This window comes from Coffea eugenioides, chromosome 3 (assembly GCF_003713205.1).
Source record: "Coffea eugenioides isolate CCC68of chromosome 3, Ceug_1.0, whole genome shotgun sequence".
NCBI classification, from domain to species: Eukaryota; Viridiplantae; Streptophyta; class Magnoliopsida; order Gentianales; family Rubiaceae; genus Coffea; species Coffea eugenioides.
In genome coordinates, this window is record NC_040037.1 from 36,292,280 (window position 1) to 36,312,861 (window position 20,582).

Sequence of the window (20,582 nt, forward strand, 5' to 3'; positions counted from 1 at the left end):
GGCACTAGCTTGCTCGTATGGGTCTTCTTAAAGGGTTGGGCATATGTCAGTCACATGTTCGGATGCAGCACATATCCCACATACTTTCACTGCCTGTACCTGCCCTACTGTCATCTGATGAACCAGAGCCATAAGTTCAGTCAACTTATTTGTCAAGTCAGAATGATTCACCTCGTTGACTCCCCTAGTCATGCCCTCAGATCGGACTCCAAATTGTTGAGAATTTTCAGCCATGTTTGATATTAGTAGTTTCGCTTCGTCTGTCGTCTTGTTCACTAGAGCTCCTCTACTAGCTGCATCGATCATGCTCCTATCCATGGATAGGAGACCCTCGTAGAAATATTCGATCAACAGTTGGTCAGGAATTTGATGGTGTGGGCAGTTGACTCACAGTTGTTTGAACCGCTCCCAATATTCATAAAGAGTCTCTCCATTTGCTTGCCTCACTCCACATATCTCCTTCCTGATATTAGCGGCCCTGGAGGCTGGGAAGAACTTCTCCAGAAATTGTCGTTTTAATGCTTCCCATGTAGTGATGGACCCCGATGGCAAGTAGAACAAGCAGTCCTTAGCCTTATCTGCTAAGGAAAACAGGAAGGCACGCAACTTGATTTGTTCCTCAGTGACTCCCTGAGGTCTCATGGTCGAACACACCACATGAAATTCCTTCAAGTGCTTGTGTGGGTCCTCTCCTGCGATGTCACGAAAGGTGGGTAATAAGTGAATCAATCTAGATTTTAGCTCAAAAGCCTCCTCTGTGTCAGTGTATGTGATGCACAGAGGCTGTTGGTTAACATTTGGGGTTGCAAGTTCTCTCAAGGTCCTTTGGGCTGCCATTGTTCCGTTGGGCTCAAGCAAATTTGTTTCCAGTTGGACCGACGAATCACCAAAGTCAAAGTCCCGTTCAACTCCGGAGGGCAAGGCTGCAGAATTTTGTTGTTTTAGCAACTTAGTCTCCTTCGATAGCCTCCTTGCTATTTTCTCAATCTCTAGGTCAAACTCGAGTTTTCCTGTACGGGAAGATCGAGGCATAAAACAAGGCTGAACTAGCCTGTGCAATAAATCACTTCAAGCACCAGCTCCCTGGAAACGGTGCCAAAATTTGGTGGCTGTCAAACTACCAAAGATAAAATTTATAATGATTCCTATTCCCAAAACTGAATGAGTATAGTAGTGAATAGAGTCGTCTCCACAGGGAACTGGTAGATTTATCACACACAGATAATTGGGGGGCTTTTGAAAGAGAGATAAACGAACAAATTAAAGGTATAAGGTCACTAAATAAACAATCACAAGAAAGGCAATAACTAAGGAATGTAATAAACAATTAATTGACACAACCTAGTCAAGGAGATAATCTCGGCACCGGTTCACGCAATTGATCATAGATACCTGAATTGCTTTACACGTTCGCAAATAAATTGGTTATAGCAATTTAGCAACCGCCAAACTCCCAATCTCTCCTTAATTTTATAGCAGTTCAGAGACGCTCGTAAACTACCCTCTTGTAAAATAGATAACCCCAGAGACGCTCGAAGGATTTAATCTAATTACAGCTTTAGGAATTAGAGAGATCCAATTCTAGTTAACAAACACACATGCGGGTTCATTTAAACCAGATTAATTATCCCTACGACCCAGATTAGACTGCTTGCGAGGCAATGAAATTGGTACCGCTTGCCACTAATTTAAGACATTCAAGTGATAGCACCCTTGTCCTAATTGATTGTATATTATTTAGACAACTGAACAACTGGCCACATTAATTCAATATATCTAAACAATAACAAGCAATTCAACCAAAGAATAATTAAATACTCACAAACGTAAAACTTAGAATAATAAAAACGATCTCACAATTGTTTGTGTTCTGGCCCTTGATTACTCCTCAACTAGATAAGAGAAATTAGCCTAATCTCATGCTGTTTATGCGATTCACAGTTTCCATGGAATTTTGTTAATTGAAGAAGGAGTAAAAAGATTCGGCCGCCAACTTACAACTTGCGTTCAAAAGGAAGAAGAAAAACAAAGAGAAAAGTCCAAGACAGATGATAAGATCCCTTGTCTATTGCTATCCTCCTCTTTGTAGTGTTTCCGCCGTCCTTTTTGCTAGCCGAAATAAGAGGTTGTTTCTCCAACGAATTGCTTCCTTAATTCCCTCATTGGGTTGTTGCCAAAAGTCATCTTTGACTTGAATCAATTCCACGCACGTTCAGAATTTGCCTCCAAAGAAAGGTTGTAATTCCAGGGATAGGACCCGTGGTCCGTCTTTTTCATGCAGCTCTACCTTGTCTGGCGTGGGCACGCCAGAGAATGCCTAGTCTTCTGGAATTTGCCTCTTCTTTTCACTTTTTAACACCACTCGCCTGCAAATAACACAAATACCAAATATGGGCAGAAATCCAGTGTCTTGCACAATAAGTGACCAAAATTAAAACCAAATACCAACGAATAAACATTCAATTATCACCCTATCAGTGTTATAGTATCCGGATAGGTATCTTGGTGCGTTTGGATCGTTATAGTAATCTATCAATAGTCTTGTTTCCTTCTAGATTTCTTTGAAACAACTGGAATAAACTGTTTTACAGTACTATTGTCATCTTTGTTGCTTTGTGACCTACTTGTGTGTTGCTTATAGAAGATATTTTATTTATTTTCAATTGAAAGTTTTTGTGGAAAATTTTGAGAGATTGTATGAACCTTTTTTTGTTCTTGAGTATGTGACTTCCTGCATCTAAACCTCTGTTTTTAAACTCAGACCGGACCGGCCGGTTGATCCGGGAACCGGCTAATTGTTTGGTCTGAGTTAACTCTAAAAACCAAAAAAATTAAAATCTCGGTCAAACCAGGTCAAAAACAAAATTTGACCGGGTTTGACTGGAAAAATAAGAACCGGGTTTGACCAGGTTTGTATGGTTCCACGTTATAAAAGCTAGGTTTACTTGACTTGTTGATTAAAATAAGAAAAGAAAAGAAAAGAGAAAGAATGAGTACTAAAATTGATCATAAATCAAATTTCTTTTTATTTATGGGATGCATAAATTTTTTTATAAATGGCTACAGTTTATATAATTTTCGCTTCTTTTACTTTTTGAAAAGTGAAGAAAAGAGATATCAGTTGTAATCTTAACAAATGCAACTAATTGGAACTTTCCTTAGTAGATAACATTAATAGGATGATGTCATAGTTAACATTCTACAATTAAGAATTAGAAACATAGTTAGACAAAAGAAATTCCAATCTTTTATTGGAAGGAAGAGTGTAATAGAGAGGAGTCTAGTCCCATTGCAATCATTAGTATAAATAGGCATAAAATTAGTGTACATTATAATTTTTACATGAGCTTTAAAAAAAAAAGGAAACATTTGCATTGAAATTTTGCATGGAAAAAAAGTTGTTTGTACAAAGAAGTTCAGTAGTCCACAAAGCACCATAAGCAAGATAGCCAATTGCAAGTAACACTTTTACCAAGCAATGTACTATATACACTTAAAATAACAACAACAACAAAAAAATTTTAAAAAATACCATAGATTAAGGAAAAAACTAAACAAATAGTCTCTCACATATTGGTTTTATACTTTTTACATCCCTTACATATAAAATAATGATTTTTGTCCCTTACAAATAAAAACACAAATATTTAGTCCCTGGGCTCATTTCTATTCACATTCTTACTGACAAGAGAAATCATGTGTATTTCATATCACACAAACTTTAGAGACAAAATTAAAAAATCACAAAGAAAAGGAAAAAACGTCCCTCACATTTCTTTCTTTTTCATCTTATTTTCCAAGCAAAAAAATGCGATAGTAACCATGGTTGCCTCCAACCGCTATGTTGGCGGCATTACCACGGATCACCACCACTTTTAGTCACAAATTTCACCAAAATTCAACTTTCCACACAATTTATCGCGTAGAATTTGATTTTGATATTAGTTAAAAAGACCAAAATTGGGTAAAAAATAGAAAAATACACTAGTCGATAGAACTTGCCACAACTACTATCGAGAAACAAAAAGCACTATCTTTTTTCTATTAGTTGTACGAGTTTAGAAAAAAGCACGAAACTAATGTCGAAATCAGATTCTACCTGCCAGTGTTATCCATATTCGTTTACTTTTAGATCAAAAACTAATATAAAATAGATATTAAGCAAAAAGCTAAGTGAGAAACCAACTTTAGGGGAAATTTTGTGATTGAAAGTTGTGGCGGTCAATCGCAATATTGCTAGTACGATAGTTGGAAGTAACCATGGGTACTACCACAAGATTTTTCATCTTGACAAGAATATGAGTTGAGGGGCTAAAAATTTTTCATTTGAGAGGAATGAGAAGTTATCATTTTATATGCAAGGGATCAAAAATTAAAATTTTATATGTAAGGAATGTAAAAGGTACAAAACCAATATATGAAAAACAATTTGTTTGATTTTTTGCAGACTAATAAATCAAACTCACAAGTCAAATGGTGAATAGTATACTTGGTGCATGGGAAGCCTTCAAATAACCTTTCTTTTTCTTTTCTATTTTTTTGAGTTGAGGAAGCATTATGCCACATTTGAATAATTAGCCTATGAGATAAAAAAGGGCCATTGAAGAATCATGGATAAAATGGCAAAAGAATCATATAATGATGGAGTTAGTATATTAGCTCGTTATTTATTTAAAACTATATATTGGGTCATTTCAATGCCAAGCTAAAGCCATAGCAGTGGCCTTACAAGTACTTTGAGGAACCACAAGCAATGAGACAAAAGGACATTAAAATAAAAAGTAAATAAATAAAAAGAGTGAATTCAAAGCTGGGCAAATGTTAAGATGTTGAGGAGAAGATGCACAGTGGTTTGGGTTGTGCCTTTAGGAAGCTTTTAGGAAAGGAGACATAAAAATAGGCTTATAAGATCAATTTGAATGTGTCTAAGCCTACTAGTAAGTTCTTCTTTTGGTTACTACTTCATGATTAGAGCGAAGAGGGAAAATGATAATAAATAATGTCAATGGTATTGTCTTCCCGTTTCACAAGTAGCTTCCTTCATGTTTCATTTGTTATCATCCTTCTTATTCTTGAATCTGTAAAGAAATTTGATTAAAGTTACATAGGATTTTGAGCGAATCTATAGTCAATTGGGGAACGTTGGTGGGGTTCAATGCTTTATTGATCATACTTGTTCCATTAATTATGATACCTTATCCAAATAATTTGTCTATGGTACAGGACTAATGTATTTGATAGAAATTAACTTTCGTCATCATAATAAAACATATTTCTATTACATGACCACCATAATTAAGTATTATTTTCCACTTTATAGAGATTAAATTTTTTTTTCCTTTTGTGGAATCAAATTCCATCTTAGATGCAAGACACGTTCAGGAGCCTAAAGAAATCATCCTGCTAGCCTTTTGCATATGAAATCATCCCACAAGTTTTTGCTAATTGTTTGATAATCAGTTAGCGACTCTAAAAACGTGCAAGATTGAGGAAATATGAAAACCTTACTACCATGACCAAATTGAATGTAGTCACTAGTACACTTGCATTAACTCAGCCTATTCCACAGACCAAAAAAGTCATATGCATTTCCTGAGGATGGCTTTCTTCTAAGAAACAATCCAAGCCCAAAATTTCTCTATTTGAACTTCGTTGAACTTGAACCACAGCAGAATTTTAAAAATTTGCAGCAGGTTAAACAAATGAACGGTGCATGTGTAATATCTACATTTGTTTTAGTTTAGTTTCTAAGCATGTAATTTTAGTATATAACCTGTTTTAGTAAGAATTTTTAATGCACCGGGACTGCATGTCTTGCACCATAATAAAAGATTTTTCAGAAGGTGTGTATAATCCTCTCTCTCTTTCTAAAACTCTGCTGATTCAAAGTCAGGGACAGAGATAAAAGTTAGTCAAATTAACCTAAACACACAAAAAAAAAGGGAGTAAAATGCATCTAATCAGATGCATCCACCATGAATGACTGCGTTAAAATTTCAAAGGTGAGCCGAATTCTAGCAACGGATTGAGTCCGAGGAGTTTGCTATTCTCTGGTCACAATCGACGACGCTAATTCGGTTCTAAGCAAAGAGTGATCCGTCCAGGACTCCGTGAGACTGTTTCAGCATAATGGATCAGCAACCGGATCCGCAGTTGTGAAGGTGGATCCATCCGCGAATCCTTCTCGAAAGCCGAAACGTTTTTGAAATGGTTTTTTTGACACTTTCTATCCAATAAAGGAGCTTAAGTGCCACCTCTAGATGTCCAAGTGTGAAATAGTGGCTAAAAAACTTGTGATCTTGGTTTGTATTTTTTACTATAAAAAGTGATAAATCTCTAACAAATCAAACTACTAGAACTTTTGATCTTTTTTTTTAAGAGGAAATTGTCATTTACGAAATATTTTCTCTCCTCTTGTTGTATTTTAGAGGTAAATTGCCAAATTTTTTTAATAAATATGTCGTATAGTGGGAGCAATTAAAACCTTATATATAATGATAATATCACGCCTCAAGAGTTCTCTGATATTTCTTCTTTTTTGTGATATTCTTATGAGATATTTTCAACACTACAAGTGTGTTGTGTACTACCCAATTTTAACATGTATGAAAGCAGGAGTATGAAAACATTGATAAAACGAGTATATATATATATATATATATATATATATATATGTTTTTTGGTTGCTAATTGGATCTTTTGCTATGAAAATCCAAGGACCATCATCGTAAGATCCTTGTCAATCGCACCAAGAGTGCGTTATTGAAATGGCCCAGTAAGCGCATTATTGCTTTAGACTTTTGGTCAATCTGAGATAATAACGAACTGGCCACCACAAAAATGAAAAAACAAATGGATAGATTAATAAAGGAAAAGGACATCCTCTGTTTTGCATTGTGCTTGCTTTACTTTAGTCAAGTATTTTACACTTTTCGTTTTCTGCTTTTTTTTTTCTTTATCAAATCCTACTTTTTTTTTTTTTTTTGGCAAATGCTGTTTTGTATGTCTCTCTACTCGATGAAAGAGAGCAGAAACAATTACCAAACAACCAAATTGTAATTCTATTCCAATGCCAGTCCAGGTAGTGAATTTAAGCTTTTTTTTTTAGGGTTGGATGCCGAAACTTGATCAGCCATAAACTCGGTAATAGAAGTTTTTTATACCTATTTAGAATTTCACAACTTAATCTTTTTTCAGATCTTATTAGTCAACTGTGCACAGTTTGAAGAAATTTAAATTTGAAAAATATCCATAAGTTGCCTAGTGGAAGATATATTTTAGCCCCAGTAGTGATACTATTTAATCAAAACATATATATAAATTTTGAAAAACTTACTGATTCTAGGAGGTAGCAATTGAAATATTGGATCTTAAAATACACAAGATAATGGAATTTTGGTGCGAATAGCCAAACAGTACCAACCAATAATGCTGTCCATTAGTCTTAAAACTCAAATGATAAAAACCAAGGAAAAGTTTATCAATACAAGCTTAACACCAAATCTGCACAAACAAAAAAAAATGCAATCATTAGTACAAACAATCATAAAATTAGTAAACGTTATATATAAGCTAAAAAGAAAGCATTTGCAGAGTTGAGGAAGCATTATGCCACATTTGGATAATTAGCCTATGAGATAAAAAAAAAAAAAAAAAAAAGCCATTGAAGAATCATGGATAAAATGGCAAAGCAATCATACAATGATGGAATTAGTATTTATTTGCAAATGTATAGTCTGAAATTTCAATACTAAGTTAAAGAAATAGCAATGGCCTTACAAATATTCTGGGGGTGCCAAACAAACAAGGAAACAAAAGGACGTTAATTTTTTTAAAAGAAAAAGAACTGTGAAATCAAAGCTGGGAAAATACTAAGAAGTTAAGGCGAAGATGCATGGTAGTTTGGGTTAGGCTTCAGGATATTTTCACGCGGAGAAGAGATATAGGTAGGCCTATTGGGTGAATATGAATGAGTGTAAATATACTAGCATTTTTTTTATTTTCTTTTTTGTCACTATTACATAATTAGAGTATAAGAAGAAAAATCACAACAATAATGATAAAGGTACTGTTCTCTCTTGGTCTGGTGGTTGAGGTTGCTGAAGATGGAGCTTCAGGTCCCTGGTTTGAATCTTGCTGCCAGTAAGTTGTTGAGAGTGGTGAATAGTCTGCGGAGTCCACTTCCTGCAGGACACACCTTAAAAAAAAAAAAAAGGTACTGTTCTCTTGTTTCACTATCCTTCATATTTCATTTGTCATCATCATTCTTTCTTTGTCAAGAAATTTCATTCAAGTTATATAGAAAACTGAGTGAATCTAGAGCGAACTGGATACTTGTTCCATCAACTATGATACCCCATCCGAATGAGTCTATACTGTAGGACAAATGTATTTAATAAAAATTATTACATAAATCATGTAAAAATTAATCTAATATCATAATAAAACATATATAAATTACATAACCACCATAATTCTTCTATCCTTACCAAACAAATAATCTTGTCGAGCAGTATTTTCCATTGCATAGAAATTGAACTTTCTCTTCTTTTTTTTTCCTTTATAGAATCGAATCCCAACTTAGGCAATCAATTCAGGTACTTTTTTTTCAGATGTTCAGGAACCTAAAGAAATCATCCCACAAGCTTTTTTCACAAGAAATCATCCCACAAAATTTTGTTAATTATTTGATAGTCAATTAATAACTCTCAAACAATGCAAGATTGAGGAAACATGAAATCTCACTACCACAAACCAAATTGAATATAGTCACTCATACACTTGCATTGAGCCTGCAACCTATAGAACAAAAGTTATATGCAATTTCTGAGGATGGCTTTTGTATATTGTACGAGTGTTAATGAAGTTTTGATCTAATAATTAAGATTGAAACTCCAAAAATTAGAGGTCTTGAGTTCAGATATCTCATCCCCTTCCCTGTTTTTTGAGTTCCATTCCTCTCTTGCTAGAAAAATTAAAAGGAAAAAGTAGGAGAAGGAGTAAATTATAACTTATCGTGTTTAAAAAATAACAAAAGATAAAAAATTTATCAAAAGGTGTGCTTAATCCTTTATCTCTTTCTAAGTCTCTACTCAATGAAAATTAGGGACAAAGTTAAAAGTTAGCCAAATTAGCCTAAAAGCACAGAAAACTAAAAAAATCTAAAATGCATCTAGAAAATGCATCTAGCCATGTACCATGGATGACTATGGTTGTAAGTTCGCCACCACAAGATAGAACAACACATGGATAGACTCAGCCATCCTTTGTTTAGTCAAGTCTTTTACACTTTTCGTGCTCTACTTAATTGTTTTCTTTCGTACAAGTCTGTCTACTCATGAAAAAGAAAGCAAAAAAGGTTAGCAAACAATAAATGAGTGTAATTCTTTTCCAATGCCAGCCCAATTAATAAATGTAAACTGTAATATTTTAGGGATAGATGCTGAGAAATTGAACACCAACTTCCTTTTTTTTTCCTTTTTTCCTTTTTCTCGATAGAACTGAATTCCACCTTAGATGGTTAATTCACATATCTTGATCTTTTGTAGACATACACGCCATTGAAATAATTTTGTTTAAGAAACCATACTGCTAGAGTTTGCCCGAACATCTGGCATCTGATTTTCTACTCAGCAGTAAGATGATTGTAATCTTCTAATCGAAGATAAAGTAATATTTGGGAATTATTTAGTGCATATTACTTGATCTCTTTCATCTGGATTTTCTAGCTTTAAGAAGCTAAATGAATTAGTATAACTTTCTAAAACATTGTGATCCCCAAGTAGCTATAGTCGGCACTCCCTCATATAAAATTGTATAGATAATAAAATTAACTTATCAGAAGTTATAGTATAAAGTAGGAGTAGGCGTGCCGAGAAAGTCTTGGTATAAATATATAAGGTTGAGATTCCTAGGAATTCAAAGTTCTGGGTTTAAATCTCCATACATCTCCTCGCTTCTTAAATTTCACCTGAACTTATTTTGTCTAAAAAATAATAAAAAGTAAACAATTTATTAGAAGGTGTGCTTAAGCCTTTCTCTCTTTCTAAATCTAAAATGCATCCACCATAGATGACTGCAATAAAATTTTTAATGCATGCAAATTATTCAAATGAGTTTGAGTTTTGTAATTTTAACCACGCTAGAACACGTACATGACAGCACGAGTTAGAAAACATTGAGCCCATGCTCCACAAACCATTTTAACAATATTCACTCATTACTGTTACATGCATCTGCCTAGAGCCTAAAGGTGAAAGTTCATGTGCACTTCCAGCATGTCAATTTCAATTCATGGCGTCTTTTCTTTTTGTTTTTTGGTTACTTTATATATATATATAATTTTTTTTTTTTGATAATTCAAAACATGCTCTGACTCGAACTCTTAGGATCCGAGCTGGCACATCAAATCGGAAGAATGTGCCACGATCCCACGCAACAACCCCAGACGAGTCACAGGAGTTTAAATCCAAGGTAAGATTCGAAATCCTGAACTTTTTCGATATATTGCTCTGTAGGAACCGAAGCAGTATGGCTGTAACTTACCTTTCAATCCAACCCAGAGTGCATTATTGAACTGGCCCAGCGAGTTTATTATTGCTTCAGACTTTTGAGTGTAGACTCGGCCAATCTGAGATGCTAAGAATCCTGTAATAGCCACCACGAAAAAGAAAAACAAATGGACAGATTGACAAAGGAAAAGGACGTCCTTCGTTTTGAATCAGTAGTGAACACTGTTACCAGTGGACCAAAAACAAAAAAACAAATGAGAAGATAAGAATGCAATGGAGTACTGGCCACCACAAGATAGAAAAACACATGGATAGACTTAGTCATCCTTTGTTTAGTCAAGTCTTTTATACGTTTCGTATTTTGTTTTGTTGTTTAATTTCGTACAAGTCCGTCTACTCGTGAAAAAGAAAGTAGAAAAAGTTAGCAAACAACAAATGAATGTAATTCTTTTTCAATGTCAACCCAATTAATAAATGCAAGTTGTAATTTTTCAGGGTTAGATGCTGAGAAATTGAATTAATCCATCTTCCCTTTTTTTTTTTTGCTTTTTCTTTTTCTCGATGGAATTGAATTCCATCTTAAATGGCCAATTCACATGCCTTGATCTTTTGTAGACATTCAAGGACATTGAAAAATCATCCTGTCTTAGCTTTTGCTTAAGAAACCATCGTACTAGTGTTTGCCCGAATATTTGTCATCTAATTTTCTACTCAATAGTAAGATGATTTTAACCTTCTAATCTAAGATAAAGTAGTAATATTTGGGAATTAATTAGTACATATTACTTATTATCTCTTTCTAATCTAAACGAACTAGCACACATTTCTAAAACATTGTGAGCCCCATATAGCTATAACTTGTATGGGAAAATCTATTACTTCTTAAGGTGAAGTTCAGAGAAAAGGAACTTCCAAAGTAGAACCAAAATTTTTCTTACTATGAATTTAAGAAGCATTTTTCATGTAAATCATGTGTTTGGTGGAATATTATAAATTAGTATTTTTTTCCCCACTCGTTGCACATAAGTATAAAGGGCAATCCTCTGCATTCATTTAGTTGAATAATTCTTTTGACAAAAATCATAATTTCATTCATGATATTTGCATTAACACTAGAAAATAAATCAAGCATGCCAAATGTACAACAGATCTGAAGATCTACAGATCCAAGCAATAAATATTAATTATATTCTGAAATTGCAACACATTCTAACTTGATATCAATTATCTTGGACTCAATAAATGCCCTCTACTTGTTACTTCTAGATCTGCTATGAGAATATTTTAAACTCAAACATCTAGTTGAGACCTGACAATATAGATCTCAGATCTAACATTTACATATGAAACAAATTGAGATTTAACAAAGAAAAATATAAACTAAAAAAACTGTCTCCAAAAAATTTAGGAGAGAAAAAATTCCACTAGAATAATCTAGAAGGGAACTCTCACTAGTGAGCATTAGAAGAGGAGAATATACGCTCACTGGAAATCTTAGAAGACAACTTTTTTTACTTACTTTGAGACTAGACAGTTTTATTCAAGAAGAAAGGAGGAAGATAGAGAGAATGAGGAAGTGTAGAGAGAAGGAAACTTCATTTAGGTTTTTTTTTTACTTAGTTGAATATTAATAGTTGTAACATGTTTAATTGGCTTTGCCTAAAATATGGCTATTAGGCACATTCAACGAAATTGAGTCTTCCGAATAAAAAATCTTTTTTCTTTGACTCGAGGAAGTGTTGTGAAGCAGAAGGAAAGAAATAACAAATATTAAAAAGAAGAATGGTTATAATGTTAGGAAAATAACAAGTTAAATATATTATTACTAAGTTAGCTGTAATATAAAAAGAAATAGTTTAGAAAAGTATAATTGTGTACGTCCTTCCCTTATTACAGTATGGTCCTGAGCTTGGCTAATTCCTTAGAATATTTGTATTTAAAAAAAACAACCGCCAAATATACCTCTGACATGCGGTGTTTCTCATTTTATAGCGTCAGCACGGCCGCATAATTAAATATTCCACCGAAATCTTGTTTGCAAAAAATTCAGTGGGGCAGAGGGTGTCAGCGCGGACGTGCTGACTGTGCACGTCCGCGGCTGACCAAACTGACTCCAAGTCTGTGCATGTGTCAGACGGATGCAAATGCTGTGAAACTGCGATCAATATCAATGCAAATGATGTAAGCATTTCGAAGAATGCTCCAGACACTTCATCCTTCCTTTCTTTCTTTTTTTGTTCTTAATAAAATGACAACAAAAAAGCTGCAAAATATTTTTGGAGACAAAAAAGTGCCCATCTATGTATTTAATGGTAGTAAATTTCTTTATTTTATCACTTAATTTTTCCTACTCTTAAATTAGTCTTGGATTATAATGCAACTAGTGATAGAAGAGAATCTTAACAACCATGATCAATTGTTTAGTAGTTCTTCAATAAAGTACTAAAATTTTTTTTATTATTATTTTGAAATTGTGTATTACTTTAGGATTTATTAAACAATGTTAGAGTTTTTTTTTAAATTAAAAAAAGGTTTCTACAAAAGTAACACAAAGTTATCGTTAAATTATACCTTGAGCGTATTTTGGCATTTAAAAAATTAGAAAAATCTATGGAGTGAGTGTTTATGTCATTTAACTCTTTTTAGAATGCGAAGAATATCATTGACCATTAACAAACTTCTGTACAGCCCAAATAAAATGATCGAATACGAATATTAATTACTTTCCCAAAATGTTGCACTAAATATAGGGAGTGTATATAAAATTTTTCACTACATTCCTAATACTAGTATTATGATAAAATCTAGTCTACAGTTCTAATGCACATACTAATTATAGAATGGTGTATAACACAGGTAAGAGTAATTGATAAGTTAATATAGATCTCGAAAAAGTATACTATATAATAATAATAACGATGTAATTTATATGAAGTGAAAAAAGATATAATAACTAAGTAGTGTATAAATAAAATTTTTCTTAATAATATATATATATAGCAATTAAAACATGCTTGTTGTAGTAGCACAAAGCGTGAGTTGTTTATTGAAGAACAGATTTCATTATTATTTGTTACGCTATTTACGACGTTATGATTGATATGTACACATTATGAAAGTGGTAAAAGGGTGATTTTTAAAAAAATAAAATTCTCCGAGCAAATTATGCATGGCATGGGTTGTTTGTGCAAATTTTGGTTGTTGATTGGCGCAAAAGAGAAGAGAGTGAAGTAAACTATAAGGGCTGAGTGATGTGGCGGTGGGGTGGGGCTACGGTTCAGCTTTTGTGGCTTTCGGAGTCGGGAGGTGACCAATAGATGGACCGAGACAATTCTACTTCTCTGGTTTCTTTCTTTCTGGGTTTGTTTGCAGTCTTTTCGGTTGGCAATAATATATGGGTGATGGGTGGATGGAGGATTGTTTCAGTTCCCAATTCTCAGAGTTGAGAGGATTTTTTTTAGCATGCGTCAGACGCGGACGTGCTGACTGGGCACGTCCGCGTCTGACACAACAGCACTGATTTTGTGCCTCCCGGGGACGTGCTGGGCACGTCCCCGTCTGACACATGCGCAGACTTGGAGTCAGTTTGATCAGTCGCGGACGTGCACAGTCAACACGTCCGCGTCTGACACATGCTCAGACTAGAAGCAGCTTTTTCAGCCGCGGACGTGCCCAGTCAGCACGTCCGCGCTGACACCCTCTGCACCACTAAATTTTTTGCAGATAAGATTTCGGTGGAATATTTAATTATGCGGCCGTACTGAGTCAGCACGGCCGCTATAGAATGAGAAAATGTCAGAGGTGTATTTGGCGGTTATTTTTTTAAATACAAATATTCTAAGGAATTAGCCTCTGAGCTTTGCATTCTTAAAATCCCAAATGCTTCTTGAAAGTCTACCATTCATGGCAGTCATAACACACAATCTTTAACTGATTTAAAAATCACAAGTTCTTTTATCAAGCAAATAGTACTTTGAAAGTAACAGGTTTCAAATACTACATGAGAATCCTATCAAACTTTTGCTCCAGGGGATACTTATCGTCAAATCCAATTCAACACTCCAAACTTCAACCTAAAAGGACGACATAGAAGAAAGAAACAATAGTCTTTTAACTTGACTGACCCAATAATTTACGTTGGCCTACACGGACATGTCTTACTTTCAATCCTGACATAGGGAGTAAATAAGCTTATCCCCAGCTCCCAGTTAAATGTAAACAACCGACAACAATTACAGATGCATGAATCAGGGTCCCAGTTCCAGTGGCTCATAATTGCATCTGCTCGGTATTGCTCACTTCTCTGGCACTAAAGAGTGAAAGGCAGATAACAAGACAAGGAAGGAAGTTCTCAAGGGCTTGCCTCGTAGCACGCAGGCACGAAGGTATATCGTATAGGAGGACGAGTACTCGAAATTAACTGTATAGGTAAAAAAATTGATCTCCTGTAGTTGAAATGATAAGCTCACCTAGCACAGTGCATTGAGAGTTATATCCCTCGGCCAAGAACACTCATCAAGTGGTCCTAAAGACTTGTTAAAATGCCAAAAAAAAAAAAAAGAATATGTCCACAAAAAATATAGCATTTTTTTTTTTTGAAAAATTGCAATCCAAACATACTCTAAAATATCACCGTGACTTCTGGCTTCCCTATGAAACCCCACTCAAACAAAAATTCATCTTACTCTTCCTTCTCTTCACAACAACGTTGACACTGCTAAAGAGAAAATAGAGAAGCTAATTCTTTCCCATCTTTTTGCTCCAAGACCAGGTAATCTTCTCTTTCATTGATAATTCTTCATATTACGGGAACATTGACTTGGGGTATATAAAGGAATTCCTTTTTTGTCATATGAATTTCCACAATTGCTAATGAATGAAATCTAAAATTTCACACATATTAGCTGTTTAAAAGAGTTTTGATTGTGCTTGTTGCATACTTAGATCAGATAAAATCCATCACTTGATGCTTAATCAAACAAGAGTGAGTAGAACGCGTAGCACAATAAGTTAGTCTTGGTCTCTTACTTGATTATTTAAATCATTATAGAATTTCAATAATCTTCCAGGGTTATCCCTCGTTAATAATATCTCCCAATCCAATCGTGGCCAAGGACGATGAGAGATTATGATGCATATATTTATAAGAGAGTCCATTATTATTTTAGTTACCTATTGACTCATATAGCAAATAAACTAAAAGTGGTTAAATCTAAAGCTATCAGTTTTGTTACAATTACCTTCTTTAAAAGACTTTTTTAATGTAAGGGCACAATTGTAGAAGTAACAAGGTTGACATTCATTTCCTTTCACGTCTCTCAACTTGTAATAATTTGAAACAGTTGTTTGAAAAGTTAAAATATTATAAGAGAGGTTTTATTTCCACGAAGTTGTGGATGAAGCTTTTATCAAATTTTGATCTTTACTAAAGTAATAAAATACAAAAATTTTATGAGAATTATGAAAAGTACCATCAATTAATGATAATAAAATTATGAAAAATTAAGAAACAATTTAAGAAGGATATATTTTTATGGTATTTGATATTGATAATGGGATGGAAAACATGCCAGCATAGTTGTAGGTACCTAAAAATGGTCAATTATGATAAGAAACAGTATTCCTTTATAAAAATGGTGAAATTAAAAGAAACCAAGTTTTGGAGTTAAAGATGCAATTTGTTGAGTACTTTCTGGGCCAAAAATAGAAGTTGACCAAAAGTTTAGTAGGTTAAAGTGCATTTCTGAGTAATACTCACCTTCCCCTTCGCTGCAATGGCAGGTACCAGTCACCCAAGGTCAAGCACCACTTGCCACTGCTTATCAGACTATTTCTTTCCAGTTTGCTCGGTACGTTCGCATTGCTCATTTTATTTTGAAATGTGATACTTTTAATGTGGTAAAAACAAGTGACAATTGTTTCGAGAAAATTAATTTCTGGGACATTATATTTCTTGTTTTTCATATGCTTACTCATCTGTGAGATATTGTACATAACAATTTACAGTAACAATTCGGTTCCTACTGTAACCGCATACAGGTGAAGACCAATTCAAGCAGAATGAGAAATTTTTTTCTTCCCCCGAATTCATTACAGTGTAGACTAAGAAGATTCAGCTCATAGTAATAGGATACCAGAAAATTTCTTTTGCATTATGCTTAATAATTAAAGTGGTAATTGCTATTTTGCCAAAAAAAAATCAAATATTATTCAGATTTCATCTTAAACATAATTTCTAATCGTCTTTTTATCTTATATATGTCATTTCATAAAAAGTACTATAACGTTATTACAAATAATCTCTTATCCAGACACATCCAATTGTTTGCAATATATTTCCACTGCTACTATAATGGTAGTTACCTAATCGTACTAATTATGATGGGTTTTGAAAAGATGAAACCTTCTTGTTATTATTGAATCAATGTCACCTCTTTTCTAGATTTTGCATTTGGTTTAATGCTGAATAAAATTGGTGATTCCACATAGAAAATCATTTTTATCTATACCTTGAAAACGACATAATGATGCTGCTTGCTCTGTCAAGATGAAGATGGATGGTGTATTAGCTTTTGATCTATTTGTGGTCACAGTCTCAAATGTCTTCTGCTTTACAAAATTATTTGTTAGCATTTTCTTACAGTTTCTTTGGATTGGATCTCCTAGTAATGGTGGGTTGTTAATGCACAGTAACGTGATGGCTAGAAAAGTAAAGAATTCATTGCCTTTCGTGTCTTCTTGTCGGGAACCTTTTCTTCCTTTTCATTTTCCTTTTACTGCTGCAATTATAATAAGAGTGTTTAAAAGCTTAAAAACCAATACCAATTAGTAGACTTTCAGTTTCATCTACTGCCCGGTTCTCTTTCTCTCACATTCAAAGTTGCAAGTTGCCCGGTTCCATTCCACACTCTCAAACCTATCAAATTCTTTCTTTCTCCCAGATATCGACCTGACCTGATGGCGGATGCACTACTCGGTTCCGCAGTACAAGTTCTAGTGGAGAAGGCAATAAACTTGGGTTCAGAACAAATTGGCCAGTTTGTTGGGTTCAAGAATGATTTGAAGAAACTGCAGAAAACGTTGATTGGAATCCAGGTTGTCCTTCGTGATGCAGAGAAAAAACAGGTGACTGAAGATTCCGTGAAGCTTTGGCTGGAGGAGCTTGAACGTGTGGCGTTTGATGTTGATAATTTGCTGGATGACTTCAACTATGAAATGATTCGACGCAAAGTTGAGATCCGAAACCAAATGAAGCAGAAGGTATGCTTCTTCTTCTCAGTCTCCAATCCCATTGCATTTCGTTGCAGAATGGCCAAAAAAATTCAGAAAATCAATATGGATTTGATAAGTATCAATGAACAAGCAACGAAACTTGGCCTCCTCCGGTCACAGAATGGAGCTAGAGATGCACCTGCTCTTTCTCCTCCTAGCAGAGGAGCATTTATGAAGAAGAGAGAGACTGACTCTGTTACTGTTGATGCAAGTTTTGTTGGAAGAGATGGTGATGTTTCAGCAATAGTAACACAACTAACTGCCATGAATAATAATGAAACTATCTCCGTTCTTCCGATAGTAGGGATGGGCGGGATCGGGAAGACCACCTTAGCTCGAAAAGTTTTCAATGATCCAAATACTGAAAAACATTTTGACAAGAGAATATGGGTGTGTGCTTCGGAGGATTTCATTGCCAATAGGTTGTTTGGAATGATTCTACAATCACTGCAAGGTCGAGAGCCTGAAGCTAAGGATAGGGAAGCCAGAGTCAAGCAGCTTAAGGAATTATTGGATGGTAAAAAATACCTACTGGTCTTGGATGATGTGTGGAATAAGGAGTCCATGCTATGGAATGATTTTCTTGGGTCTCTGAAAGGTACTAGCCAAGCCATGGGGAGTTGGATTCTTGTGACCACTCGTGAGCAACAAGTGGTAGACATCACCAGAATTTCTTCTCCTCAAGGTTATTCCTTGAAACAATTATCAGATTATCAATGTTGGCGCATTCTCAAAGAAAATGCATTTGGTGCTGGGGAAGTGCCCGATGGGCTGCAAGATATAGGGTTGAAGATTGTGCAAAGATGCGGAGGCTTACCATTGGCTGCAAGTGTTCTCGGTGGCATGTTGCACAACAAGGGACCAAATGAATGGCAAAAATTAGAGAGTAGGCTTCAAATTTTAGGTGGAGGTGAAAATAGTAACGTTAATGAAATTTTGAAGTTGAGCTTTGATCATCTTCCACATCCTTCTCTTAAAAAGTGTTTTGCATATTGTTCAATTTTTCCTAAAGATTTTCAAATGGAAAGGAATCAACTAATCCAACTTTGGGCAGCAGAAGGATTTCTTCATTCAAATCCAACAGACGATATGCATATGGAGGAAGTTGGTAACAGGTATTTTACCATTTTGTTGGATAGTAACTTATTTCAAGAGGTAGAGGAGGATGATTATGGGAATGTTTTGAATTGCAAAATGCATGATCTTGTACATGAGATGGTGCAATTCATTTCCAATTCTAAAACTTTAAGGTTGGCAGAGTCAGGTTTAAAGTTGACAGGGTCTAGCAGCATTGATATGGAGACGTTTTCCATCCGGTATCTTGCATTGGAGAGAAGTCAAGAAGAAATGCTGTTTCCTTCCACTGAAAGTTTCAAGCGTATTACGACATTGTTTTTGCAAGGAAACAGATCACTTAATGATAGGGAGATGTCATTTTTTATGTTGCGAGTTTTGAACTTAAGGGCATCAAGTGTCCGAGAGCTTCCTAAATCAATTGGCAAGCTAACTCATTTGCGATATCTTGATTCGTCAAAAACTTCAATCAAAACATTGCCAGAGTCTCTATGTCAACTTTACAATTTGCAGACATTAAGAGTTAAATATTGTCTCTCACTGACAAAGTTTCCAAAGAATTTCAAGAATTTGGTGAATTTGAGGCACTTTGACTTTTTCTCTGAGGATAAATCAAGTGATATCATGCCTTTTGAGATCGGACAGTTGCAATTTCTCCAAACTTTGCCATTTTTCAATATTGGTGAAGAAAGAGGTCGACAAATTGGAGAATTGAGGAATTTGAAGAATCTCAATGGACAGCTTGAGTTACGTAATCTTGAATTAGTGAAAAGCAAGGAAGAAGCCCTATCCGCAAATCTGATTGGGAAGCCAAACATTGATGAGTTAATATTACTATGGAATGAAATAGATAATTCAAGAAATAATGATAGTGAATACAATCAAGTGTTGGAAGGCTTGCAAGCTCACCAAAATTTGAAAGGTTTGATTATTGAAAGATTTTTTGGTGATAAACTTTCAACTTGGATTGAAAAACTTGGGAAATTGGTGAAATTTGAATTGCAGGATTGCAAAAATTGCAAAGAGTTACCAACTCTTGGAAACATGCCCTTCCTCAGATCTCTGCACTTGGAAGGACTTGATAGCCTAACAAGTATAGGCCCTTCTTTTTATGGCAAATCAGGCGTGCATAGTGGCAGTACCAGTCAAAGACCCCTAAACTTGTTTCCAGCACTTGAAGATCTCATTCTAGAGAATATGCAAAATTTGAGGGAATGGACGGAAGCAACTGTTCATGATGGAATAGTGGTGGTGTTTCCGGTCCTTGGTGTGATGAGGATTATTAATTGCCCTCAGTTAGCCACTTTTCCAAATTATTTTCCACGTCTCAAGGAATTGAACGTCGAGAAAACCCAAAATGGATCAGCATTAATGACATATATTTGTAGTGGAGTCAGCACTCTCACTAGTCTTTTCATTTGGAATGTGAATGGGCTCACTAAGTTACCAAATGTGTTATTCCAAAACAATCCCAAGCTTGCACATCTCCAATTAAGAGATTGTGCTGATTTGACCAAATTCTTAGATTTTTCATTTGATGTTCCTCAAACTTTAGAAGGACCAAATTACCAATCAGTAGCTGAGCACACTTGTATTGACAATAAAGCTCCTCAACATTTGGTTGGCCTTGAGTCCCTAGAGGAATTAATTGTTTGGAATTGCCCCTTGCTCGAATCAATTTCAATCCCCAAGGGACGTAAATACCTCACTGCCTTGCGACGAGTA

At 34.9% G+C, this 20,582-nt stretch overlaps 1 protein-coding gene across 1 annotated transcript in view; it reads left to right on the forward strand.

Moving 5' to 3' along the window:
- Positions 1-15,180: 15,180 nt before the first annotated feature.
- Positions 15,181-20,582, forward strand: part of LOC113766513 (putative disease resistance protein RGA3) — a 21,977-nt gene continuing 16,575 nt past the window's right edge. The window contains exons 1-3 of the mRNA XM_027310696.1: positions 15,181-15,282; positions 16,293-16,360; positions 17,453-20,579. Of these exons, the coding sequence (XP_027166497.1) occupies positions 17,469-20,579 (3,111 nt within the window). The 5' untranslated portion in view covers positions 15,181-15,282; positions 16,293-16,360; positions 17,453-17,468. The remainder of the gene's footprint in view (positions 15,283-16,292; positions 16,361-17,452; positions 20,580-20,582) is intronic.